The sequence below is a fragment of the Panthera leo genome, chromosome B1 (genome assembly GCF_018350215.1).
Source record: "Panthera leo isolate Ple1 chromosome B1, P.leo_Ple1_pat1.1, whole genome shotgun sequence".
NCBI lineage: Eukaryota > Metazoa > Chordata > Mammalia > Carnivora > Felidae > Panthera > Panthera leo.
In genome coordinates, this window is record NC_056682.1 from 132,736,673 (window position 1) to 132,749,321 (window position 12,649).

General features: G+C 37.2%; 1 protein-coding gene across 1 annotated transcript; it reads right to left on the reverse strand.

The window, feature by feature from the left end:
- Nucleotides 1-480: 480 nt before the first annotated feature.
- DMP1 (dentin matrix acidic phosphoprotein 1) lies at nucleotides 481-11,928 on the reverse strand. The gene is made up of 6 exons (XM_042933970.1): nucleotides 11,861-11,928; nucleotides 7,485-7,563; nucleotides 6,993-7,036; nucleotides 4,693-4,725; nucleotides 4,457-4,504; nucleotides 481-2,638 (listed from the first exon to the last, which is right to left on the reverse strand). The coding sequence occupies exons 2-6, from the start codon at nucleotides 7,540-7,542 to the stop codon at nucleotides 1,268-1,270; spliced, it is 1,554 nt and encodes a 517-aa protein (XP_042789904.1). The 5' UTR covers nucleotides 7,543-7,563; nucleotides 11,861-11,928; the 3' UTR covers nucleotides 481-1,267.
- Between the last annotated feature and the right edge of the window lie 721 nt (nucleotides 11,929-12,649).

Below are 12,649 nucleotides of genomic sequence, written 5' to 3' on the forward strand. Positions count from 1 at the left end.
TGACAGCTTGCTTCATTTTCTTTTTTCCTTATCTCTAACAGGTATATTTAATAAAATATAAGCAACACATAAAGTAATTTTATCAAAATTCTACCTGAATTATAACTAAAATTTTCATAAAATAATTTAGGAAAATCATTTATTTTAATGGAAGAAAGGAAACTACTCTTTAATGTTTTAAAGGAAGAGTTGTTTAATACAGATGTTTCCTAATAATTAATATCACTATAAAAATAAGCACACATTTCTTCTAGATATTATTGTCTTTATTACAAAACATATTTTATGTTGAGGTAACATTTCAAAAGATATTTGGCAAAAATCAATTGAATTCTATGTACACAATTTCGCTATGTGCAACATATGTAAAAGACTCAGAGAATAGTTTTCCAGCATTGCACATAGACTGACTTTAGGAAAAAAATAAAGCTAAAAGTTTTCTATCTATTCAAAGAGGGATCTCTTTCTACTATTTCCCACCCAGCCTTCCATATCATATCACCAGTTGTAAGTGAGGCAGTGTTCATGGGAATTCCGCAAAAAGCATCAAAACAAAGTTTTGTTTATCCAAAATACCTCCTGTGCTGTAATTTGAAAGTGTTTCCACAAACTAAATATTTCATCATATAGGATTCACTGTTGCTTATCCCAAGGATAAACAGAATTCTCTTGTCTTCAATGGAGAAATCTTATGCAGTGCTCCAACTCTAGTGTCCTATTTTGAAGCCCTCCCTGATTATCCAAGGCACAGTTAGTCCCATGTTCTGTGCTGCCATGTATTTTGATCATACCTCTTACAGCACTCACCACATTGCATTGTTATAATTCTTGTTTCCCTCATATGTATCCCTCTTTAGCTTTTGAACTTTATCCCTCTATAAGCTCCTCAGGAGCAAGAAACAAGCCTTAAGCTTCATTATATCCCAGCACCTAGCACAGTACCTGGTACGTAATAGAATCTCAATAACTGTTATGTTAATGAGTTAGTAACTATTTCAGTTGTGAAGCTGTACATCTTTCCTTGCTTCCAGTCTCATTGAGTGTGTTCTGGTATCATTTGACAGTATTTAAACCCCTATAAATTGGTGACACTCTAGAAACAAATATAATATCCAGCATTTCCTTTCAGAAAGAAATGGCCTCTGGTTGTCCTTCTGATAAAAACATCAATAAATTATAGTTATAATGATTTCCCTATTCCCCAACCCCCAAGACTCCTGTATGTAAGAGCCACTTCTTAGGAAAGCTAGTGATGCTGATGCTGATGCTAATAGCCATCTTGGCAGTCATTGTCATCTTGATCCCCAATGGGTTTGTTGTGATAAGCATCAACTGTTAATTTTCTGCTTTCTATCTCAGTGTTTTTTGACTGACCATCTTCCTCACTGCTTGATTTGCTCTCAGTAGAGTTGCTGTCTTCTTTTGATTTGCTGCTGTCCTGAGAATCACTGACATCATCTTCTTCAGACTGGCTGTCCTGCTCAGACTGGCTTTCTTTACTCTCGCTCTCTGCTGAGGCACTGTGAGACTGGAGGCCTTCCTGGCTAGAACTATTCTCGTCCTCAGTGGACTCTGGGCTTTCCTTGGATTCACTGTCATTGAGGCTTTCATTGGATTCACTGTCAGCTTGCTCCTCTCCTGATTCACTTTCTGAACTAGAGGGTTTGTTCAAGCTGTTCTCTTCACTGGAGTCACTATCTTCCTGATCTTCTGAGTAACTGGTGGTATTATCTGGGTTGTCACCCCTGGACTCACTCACTACATCTTCCTGAGATTCACTACTATTTTCTTGAGATGGCAGATCAACCTCTTGACTAGATTCACTGCTGGGGTCTTGTACATTTTGACTGTCTTCTTGAGACTGATTCTCCTCACTGTCTTCTAGAGATTCACTTTTGCTGTTTTCCCTGGATTGGCTGAGGCCAGCATCTTTGGAATTGGTGTTTTCCGTGGAGTCACTCTTGACATCTTCCATTATGTTGCTATCATGAAGGTCACCTATGTCATCCTCCTCAGAAATGCGGGACTTTCTAAAAATTTTCCTCCTCGGATACTCCATTGATTGGCTGTCAACTGAATCCTGAGTGCTTGCTTGCTCATCGCTCTTTCCTTTTGATTCGACACTAGCACTGGTCATTCTGAGGTTGCCTTTCTCACTCCTGATAGTGTCTGGATCATCATTCTGCATTTCCTCATCATCAAACTCAGAGCCATCCCCATGGCTACTATCCCCTTCACTGCCACCTCCAACCCAGTGTTCCTCACTCTCACTATCTTGAGCAAAGCCACCTCCCTCAGACCTGCTCTTCACCTCATTCTCATTGTCAAGGTCCCTGCTGTCACTGGTAGTATCTTGGGCACTGTCTTCCCCTCGCGGTGCACTGTCTTCCCTGGATTGTGTGATGTCAGCCGAGTCTTCATTACTTTTGAGTCTGGAGTTTCCTTCTTGTGTCTCTTCAGGTCCTGGCCCATTGTCATCATCACCAAAAGTGTCATCTCCACTGTCATCTTCATCATCATCTTTATCATCTCCTTCTTTTCCTCCATTCCTAGAGAGGCCACCAGCTGGTCTATGCACATGTTGATGATCATCAAGGCCCTCCTCTGATTCAACACTGTCACTAGGGTCTTCATTGGCCTGGAGTTTGGGGTTAACAAACATGTCAGTACTCCAGGAGCTGATACAGAGGGTATTATCTAGGCTCTTCCTACTTTCTTCTTCTTATGTCCCTCCTTCTAGCCCATGATCAGTTTTACTGCTCAATAACATCTCTACCAGAGGTTAAAGAGGAAGGAAGAGGAGTTGAAACTCAAGTCATTCTATTTTATATAGACACAGTTCACTCAATGCTGTAGAAATTTTCTCAAAAACATTTATAGAAATCACATTTATGAAACTCCAATCATATTGTAAGTCTGATCCCAGGAAGAAACTCAGAGAATTTTTTTTGTACATTAAAGAGGTGGTTTGTAATACTCATCAAATTGTTTGGTTTAAAACAGAGTTTTAAAAAATATTGGGTGATTTTTAAAAGACCCAAATATTTTTTTTTTCTCAACTCAGGGGGGAAAAATGTACTAGGGCAGTATAATGAAACCTTTAGCTAAAATGATAGTAAAATATTACGGTAAGATATACATCTCACCCAAACCGTATTTATACTTCACCCACACAGGCAGAGTTGCCCGTAGAAGGCTTACCTAAAAGACTGCAACTAGTGAGACCACCAGGGAAGCTTATTCTAAGTGTGAGCTCAGAGAGATTATCCCCATAAGTCGAACAATTGTATCCTCTACACAGACAAGGAAAGACAGTGAGTCTTCATTCATTATGCTCTAGAAAAATCTGTTCTCTCTACCATACCCCATAGCAGAGCATCCTTGCCAATTTTGTTTTTTTATTTTTCCACCTGCCCCTACTGATCAATGTCTGACTTTCCATTTGGGAGTACAAAATGATGACATGTCTTCCCATTGCTAGATTTACACTGGTGTGCTGGAACTAAGCATCTTTTTAGTTCCCATAATTCAATGGCACATATTGCACACTTCTCAAACTGGGACTATTTCATTTGAGAGCTCAGAGAATATGGAGGCAATAAATCACATCTCCATAAAACGGCCCCAATTCTATGCCTGTAAATTTCTAGACTGTTGCTTTGACAAACCTTTAGTAAATAATGGTAAAAAAAAAAAAAAAAAAAACCACCAAATAATTCATCCTTTAACTGGTTGAGGGTAGAGTGCAACATGGTTCAAAGCTTCAGGGAGAAACCTGGTTCCTGGAATCTCTGGAGCCCCACAGGTTTGAGTTTGGTCAAAATAATAGAAGAGCCAAAAAAGTAATGACATTTAGTCTTAGAAAAATGAAAAAAAAAAGTGTGCATGCAAGAGAAAGAAAGCCAGCTTTTTATTAAAGGGATATAATTATAAACTAAGTCAGCTTTTCTCATTCCCAGAACCACCATTGAGACTGTTTAGACAAGTCATTACTAAAGAAGCTGTTTTATTAAACTTTCTTCAGGGATTTCCTATTCTCTCCTCCAACAAGATACTTAACATGGAGGAGGTCTCTAGACCCAGCAAGTGCTTCATGTGAGCCAGAAGGCTTTCTCTGCCTGATCTGAACTACTCCAATTATAAAAGCAACATTTTAGAGTGATAAATGAACAATTACTTGTCTATCATGGTTTATGACCATTTGTGTGTGTGTGTGTGTGTGTGTGTGTGTTTATATGAGCCACAATGTCTCCATTCTGGCCCCAGTGATATATATGGAACGAACATCTGAATTCTCCCACTCATTTTTCTCTTCTTATTTTCTGGGACTATTTAGCTAGCATAACCAAAGGTTAGAAAATATTACATTTAGAATTGTTGCCAGGTAATTTAATCTAACATCATTTCCTTCAACTCCTAAGTAGTCTGAAAAGTTAAGAAAGGTCTGTTTAATTACCTGTTCCTCTGAGCTAACTTTACTTTCTTCAGATGACTCACTGCTCTCCTAAAAGGAAAAAGAAGTTGTTTATTTTTCCTGTTAGTAGTTCCCAAGGAAAGCAAAATATATGATACACATCAGTTGCTTGCGGTTTGGATTTACTGCTGTCCAAATGGCCTAAGGTGATGAGAAGAGTGTTAAAGTAAATTTACTTTATGAGATGTTTATGACCAAAAAATGAACAAGATAGTTACCAAGGGTGGTGTTGGTGTCTGAGCCAAATGACCCTGTAAAAAAAAGGAAGAAAAACAAGTTACTCCTTCACAGATGGACCATGTCTTGCAAATATTTAAAGTCATTTTAAGGGATTTTTTTTCGGTTTCTTGTCATATATTTTACATTTACATGAGGTATGACATTTTGTGGTGAAATGGCAAAAAAAAAAAAAAAAAAAAAAAAAAAAAAAAAGTGAATGTGAGGTGACCCAATGGCCTGGAAAAGATCTTGTGGGAAGGTTTTTGTGTTTCTGATACTTCACTTAGAGAAAAAATATACTTTCTTTGAAGCTGGTTGTTCATACAACCTGGATGAAATGTAACATAGGAAAGAAAAACAGCATTGAAGCTTAGAACCTAGATTGAAGTCTCAATTAGCTCCTTGGTTTTGGTTTTATCCCTGAAAACCAACTGTCTGATGTTAGTGCTGAAATTCACATATTCCAGGAAACCCCTAAGTCTTGGGTAAACTGCAATGTTTGGTCACTCTGTGAATTTGAGCAATTCCCTTCACCTGTCCAATGTCAATTTCTTATTTATAAATTAAGAATATTAGCAACAACTGTGCATACTCCACAGACTTGCTGTGAGGATGAAATTGGAAACATCTTGAGAATTTTTCAGTATGATATAAAGAAACAATGCATTTTGAGAACATCACTTTATAAAATTCAGTAGTAGATAAAACTGAATTGAGAAAGCCACTAAACACTTCTTGAATCACATAAGATCACCTCCATGAGGAAAAAAAAGAAAAAAACAACCAAAAACCTAAGTCTGAAACTTAATCAGGGCATAGTTCTGATTTATTTCACTTTTTTTAATCCTGGTGCCTTCTCATCTACACTCCCCCTTTCTCTCAAGCACAGCAAAATCCTCAAATCCCTCCTGGTTCCAAGCTGCTAAGTGATGGTTATGAGCTGCAGAGTACAGCACTGGAGCTGCTATCAACATGTCTTTAACAAGCCTCTCAGCTATGCTAGGCAGGGGTATCTCCCCAGAGGAAGGAGATATAATCACTCTAAGTCTTTGCCCTGTGACTCTGCAGGCAGACACAATGGCAGGCTCTCAGAGATAACTCTGTCAGTTATCATTTGGAATTAAGGGATAAAAGGGAGGAAGACATTGGTATTTTTCTCATGCCAAATGTTTGTGGTACTCTAGAGTGTTTGGTTGAATAAGAGGGAAGATCTGCAGTGGCTACTTTTCAATTAACCAGCAGAAAGACATCTCTGATGAAAGTTCATATAAGAAATCCTGCAATGTCTATTCTAATCTCAGGCAGGGGCAGGACCCCATCTCAAGCCTCTGACATTATCTGGCCACCACTAATAGTGTTGTGCCCAAGCTGCATCATGTGCAAAAGCCAGCAGGAAACAAGGTCATGAGCAAAACACTCTGACTTAGCATAAAATTTTAAGCATTATTTGTAGTTTCAATCTTGAGAACCTACTGGCCTTCTAGACTTGGCCCCTTCCTGAGAGGGATATAACACCCTGATAGAGAATGTGGACTCTGGAGCCAGGGTGACCTGGGTTTAAAGTCTGGCTCTAACACTTACTAACAGTGTAACCTAGACAGACTAGGTTACTCCCTGTGTCTCAGTGTTTTCATGTAAAGCACAGAACAGCCTGGCAATGGTTCTTGAGCCATTCAGAGTCAACACGCAGTCAACATTTAGGTGTTATTCCAGAGACTCTGGTATCCTCTCATTCTTCTTTCTCTTCTCACTTTCTAAGACTTGATCTCTTGCCTTCCAGACATCTCCTGGTAAAACAGATCTCTCGTCCTAATCCTTTAACAGCAGTCTTTTTTTTTTTTTTTTTTGGAGAGAGCATGAGCAGGGGAGGGAGGGGGAGAGAGAGAATCTTGAGCAGGCTGCATGCCCAGTGCAGAGCATGACATGGGGCTCAGTCTCTCAACAGTGAGATCATGACCTGAGCTGAAACCAAGGGTCAGACGCTTAACCAGCTGAGCCACCTGGCACTCCAAAGAGCAGCCTTGGTTCACTGTCATCCATCCCCTTCTGCTACTGCACACATCCATTATGAAAATAAAGCTAAATGGAAAAATGCCTCCTTACCAAATTTTACTATTAAGTTGAAGTTGAAGCATTATATGAACTAATTTTTTTCATATGAACTAGAAATTATAGCCCTATATCTTAGATTATTAAGGTATTCATTAAATCATTAGCAGTTTCAACATTTGCAGTGGAGCCAATTTGGTTATACTAATATATTAAATTAAAAATATTTTTTAATCTTATTTCTACTCACCGTCCATTCTTCAGAGCTCTCAGATTCAGTATTATGATACCTGGCTACCTGGAAAATTTAGTATACATGATTAGCCCACAGAGAAATTTCCAAGGCAGTAGCTATAGACACTTAGGAGCAGTGATAGTCAAATTTTAGCATGAATCAGAATCACCTAGATGCCATGTTAAACCAAATATTGCCACATCCTTAGAGAGTACAGCTCAGTAGGTCTGAGGCAGGACCTGAGAATTTATATTTCTAACAAAATCCTACTTGATGCTGCTGCTGCTCAGGGGATGACACTTTGAGAACCATTGATGATGAAGAGAAACGAGAATCCTAGCTATGTGAATAAACAGCATAAGGAATAATTCAGATGATATTTTAAAGAAAACAGCTTCCTAAGAAACTACTGTTTTCATCTAGAGCCAGCCATCTGGCTTATAGCCAATGCAAATTGTGGGATCTTAGGTATAAATGATCTTTTTTCATATATCTCTGCCCTGATACTTACTGGGAGAGCACAGGACAACCCCCAAAGGAACAAAAGCAGGATGCTGGTCTTCATAGCCGGCAGTGGCAACTCTGCCTGTGATGAAGGACAGAAGATGTTTTCCTTAATGCTAAAGAAATATAGCTTTAACTTTTTGACATTTTCTTCCCATTGAAAAGCACAGCTCATCCAAATGTCCATCAACTGATGAATAGATAAATAAAAAGTACTGTATCTATGCAATGGAATATTATTCACCCATAAAAAGGAATGAAGTACTGATACATGCTACAAAGCAGAGGAACCTTGAAAACATTATACTGAGTGAAAGAAGCCAGGCACAATATTGTATGATTCCTTTTGTATGAACTGTCCCAAATAGGCAAATCTATAGAGATAGAAAGGATGTGTTTGCCCAGGACTGGAGGAGAGTTTGAGAGTGATAGGTTAAGGAATGAATTTTGGAGGTGATGAAAATGTTCTAAAACTGATTTTGCTGAAGGTTGTACAGCTCTATGCAATGGCTAAAAGTTAATGACTGTACACTTCAAGTGTGTAAAGTATATATTGAATTATATCTCAGTAAACTGGTTAAAAAGAAACCTCACTTCTAAGAGACAAATTGGAAATACTTCAGTGAGAAGGTCTATAAATGCTTCTTCCCTAACACAAAATAGGACAAATAGAGGAACAAGTAAAGAAAGAGGAATCAAGAAATTTCTGATCAATTCACTTTTATGATAATTATGCACATTATTGTGGCACAGCAACCTGGCAAATATACACCTAAACCAAAATGTACTGATACCATCGATAGGTCATCAGCATTTGTCTATATACACACATATATACATACTCACATTGCTTCTCAGTCACATTTATAACTTCGAAATAATATTTAAACAACATAGATTGTTTTTGCCTTTTGTCTTCCTGATCTGCAGAGGTTTACTATGGCAGCTTACATAGTACAGCTCCAGAAAGCTCTTAATATCTACTGTGCTACAATTGGTCATATATTACACATAGATTATACTAAATTCTTTCATTTAAATGACTAAATTCAGTCATTTGCATTACTGAAGGATCTCAGGAAGATTAGAGCTTTGGGATGTACTTGTGAATTACGCTGAGAGAAACATGCCAAATCAAACTGTATTTTCCTGAAGGGTGGCTTCATTTCACACCTCAAGAACTGGTGGTTTGGAAAACAACTTGTTCTGTATCTAAAAATAGATGTACTACATGCTAATGCAAAAGGTTATTGAAATGATCTAAAGGAAAAATAATTTGCCCGGCACTTGTTAGCCTTGTAGTTGCCCTAATAAATTAGTCAGATGGATTTCCATACATTTTGTGCAAAATCCTGCAAGTTTATTTCAGACTTCACTTTTGTTTTTAAGATACTCTGAATGATTTTAATCTCCGATCTAAGAAATAAGAATACATTGCTCACTAATGTCTGGATATGCTGAATAATGTCTGTAACATTGAGCTCTAGAAGTCATCTAATCTTATTTTTTAATTCATTCAAGAAAACAGTAGAAATCCTAAGGAAACTGAGAATGTTGCTCATTTCTACTTTCAGCTCAAATGGTCCAATAGATTCTCCCATTTTATATCATGAGCATTATCTCACTTCAACATAGTTGTTCTCCATTTGTGTTATTTTCTTTATTCTAATTCAGCATAGTTCATATTAGTCTTTGTGTTTTGATATTTTTAGTTCTTTTTCAAATCCTCTACCTAAAATTAACAGAGAAAACATATGAAAATGCTCAACTCCATGTAAAACAAACCTAATTCAAAAAGATATTACTTCTGAAGGAAACCGGAATATCTTGCATCCCAAAATATGCTTCCTTGACATAAAAATTATTTTAAGCTAAAGGCCTTTGGGAAACAGCAAATGCAAGAAAGATGCTCTGATCCTCCTTTATCTTCCTGAAAGCAAGAAACTCCCATGTGAAAGTTGGCTTCACTATACCAAGAGGAAGGAAGACATTCTCATCCTGAGAGAAGAAAGGTTAAGGCTGAGAGAAATCTGTACAAACCTTGTTAAACTAATCCTGTCTTCCTAATCACTTCCCTGTAATTTACATCCCAGCCCAAAGCCCTTTGTCTTGTCAGTTCTTTACGGGTATATTGTTCCTTTATCTAAAAGGTAGAAAAGCCTTCTGTGGTCACTCCTTCAGGTCTTCATTCTCTTATGAAGGCTCTCATGGAGATGTAAAAATGTTAATGAAACATGTTTGCTTTTCTCCAGCTAATCTGATTTATGTCAGTTTAATTCTTAAACCTAGCTGGAGACCCTACAAGAGTAGAGGAAAATTTTTCCTCCACTCTATTTCCCCTTAGTTCCCACAATCAAAGTTTTTTTGTTTTGTTTTGTTTTTTTAAGTTCATAGGTTCATTTCTTAAGGAACATTTCCCTTAAATGTGATATTCTCAAAATAACTACATGCTAATGGTTTTGGTGTCACAGGTCGAATGAAAATTAGATTGTTCACCATTTTAATTTTCAAAGTGAAATTTGAATAGGGTGATAATCTCTGATGTTCTTCTGAAAGCTAGCAATATTCCAGACTTGATAAAGGCCAATAGAGTTCTCCTGTTTTTGTTTTGTTTTGTTGATTCTCTTTTATCTAAATAGGAAAAAAAAATCTTAAGGGGTGCCCTAAACTAATGAATGTTGTGTATTTTTGCAAAGAAAGTATGTGTTTCCAGTGTTCAAGTTTCTTAGGGATAGAATATTATGAAACATAAGAAAGATGCAATAACTTGCTTGTGCTTCTAGAAATACCATTTAGCACCCTGACCTAAAGCAATAATTTCCTGAACAAAAATAAAAGACACCCTGGGGTCCTGTAAGAGCTGAAGTTGCCTCTCATAGAATATATAGTCTGCCATCAAGCATTAAAAGAAGTCAGTCAGATCTTTAACCCTAATTTAGGCTTTCAATTAGTGTTTTTTATTTTATTTTTTAAAGTTTATTTATTTATTTTGAGAGAGAAAGCACAAGTGGGGGAGGGGAAGAGAAAGAGAAGGAGAGAGAGAGAATCCCAACCAGGCTCTGCACTGTCAGCATGGAGCCTGACATGGGGCTTGAACTCACAGACCATGAGATCATGACCTGAGCCAAAGTCAAGAGCTGGACGTTTAACTGACTGAGCCACCCAGGTGCCCCTCATTATTACTTTTTTAAAATAAAATGGAATTTGGCCAGGATATGATTACATCAGGATTTCAGAGAACCAAACAAATAAGGCAATAAAAATATCAAATCCTTCCAATTATATTTGTCTTGAGGTCAATTACAATCAATCCCACATCATATGCCTTCAACCACATTAAAATAACTCCAAGGTGCCCTAAAATTCAAATTCAAATTTGGAAGGTGTCTAAGCATTTGAGGCACATTGGTCCACATTACCATTTTGGGGTAGGTAAGTGGACTAATTAATGCCCTTAGAAAACTGTTCACACATTTTAACCAGCCAAGCACATCAAAGTAGGATAGTGCATTTGGCCCTCAGGTAAACAGAAAGTATGGTTCACTAGAAGCTATTGCTCCTAAAGAAAAGACAGGTTGCTTGAAGTACTGCTATTACACGCGGGATTTTCTAGATGTAACAGAGAATGCATTGCCTGACCACAATTCCCATTTTCTATTATGGAAGACAGACACTTCTGATATAGATGAAGTGGAATAAATGCAGTAAATAAAAATACACATGGATTGGAACATATATTTCTTAAGTCTTCTACGCTAGAAAATGTTTTTAAAAGATAGTTATACTCAACATTTTATTGCATTCTGTTTGCAAGGCATCATGCTAACACAAATACCTAAGTAGACAATACAAAAATATTGTAATTATCACATCCTTGGTTTATTTCAGTAGTCTTAGCATCTTCTTTCAGTTACTCAGTTCATAATGAATATTATTGGATACTATCTAGATGAATAGCATTAAATGATTTTAATTTAAAAGACTATATTTTGGAAGTCCTGCTAGTCTACTTTAGATTCTTTCATAATGTTTTGTAGGCCATGAACGTCATTATATCCATAAAACCTAAATGTAAAATTTTGTTTTGCTAATTAAAGCTAATCTTCAAAATGACTCTCCATAGGCCTCCTGAATGCAGAGGTCTAATTAGAGTAATATAGAGAACATCTGGTTCTATTGACTTAACATGTCACTTGAATATCATTATTTGCTGTGGCATAAACATCAGGCACAAAACTGGGAATCATTTTAACCCAAGGCTCAGCTCTCCCCATCTTTCTTCTGCATGGCATAACGCCTCTCAACATGTATACATGTTTAATATTTTCCAAACATAGCAGAAGTCATTTTAAAATTTTTCAAAAATGAAAATTTCTTACCCTCTTCAGTTCACAAAGACTTTTCCCCAAAAGTCTCAACAATGAGTCTGAAGTTCTCACAGAGGAAATCTGTGCCCAGTGAAGCCACTCTTGTGTTGATGTTCTGATGTTCACTTCTCTGATGGTGCAGGAATTTAAACTCTGCTTCAGCTTTTCATAGCCAATCAACCTCAGGCAGGGGGTGACTGACATCACAAGGTGTCACCGGGACTCCAATACACCCACACTTCCTCCAACTTGCAGAGGCAGATTTTCCCTAAAAAGCTCTTGTGGTTCCCAAATGACTAGACTAGTTTCCATTAAATTGAAGATCTTCCTAAAGCTTTATTTTGATTTCTAAATATATGTCATTCACATCCATGAAGGCTTAAGAGCATTATAAACAATGACAATGTTTTCCACCTACTGACAGATCCCAGCAGACACATGGATGGGAAAAGGAGAGGCAAGGAGTGGGCAGAAAGTTTCCTGTTAATGTACATTTCCAGGTTGTACATGAAGAACCTTCTAAAATACTAGATTTGCCTAAATTGATGGTGTTGAGAATATAAGCTTTTATCCTCTCCCTTCTTATCTTTTAACAACCTCTACTGCTTACCTCCTTTTCCTCCCATCTCCCTAACCCCTATATACACACAAAAGTCCAAAATTCTTGGTAATCTAATGAAGCATTACTTACAGAATTCTGTGGTGATTGGAAATGTTAAGTTACCACCCTAAGTAATTTTTGTTTTTAACCAAAAGTAATTTAAATCTAACACTTCATTATTCCCTCCAACTTCTTGCCAC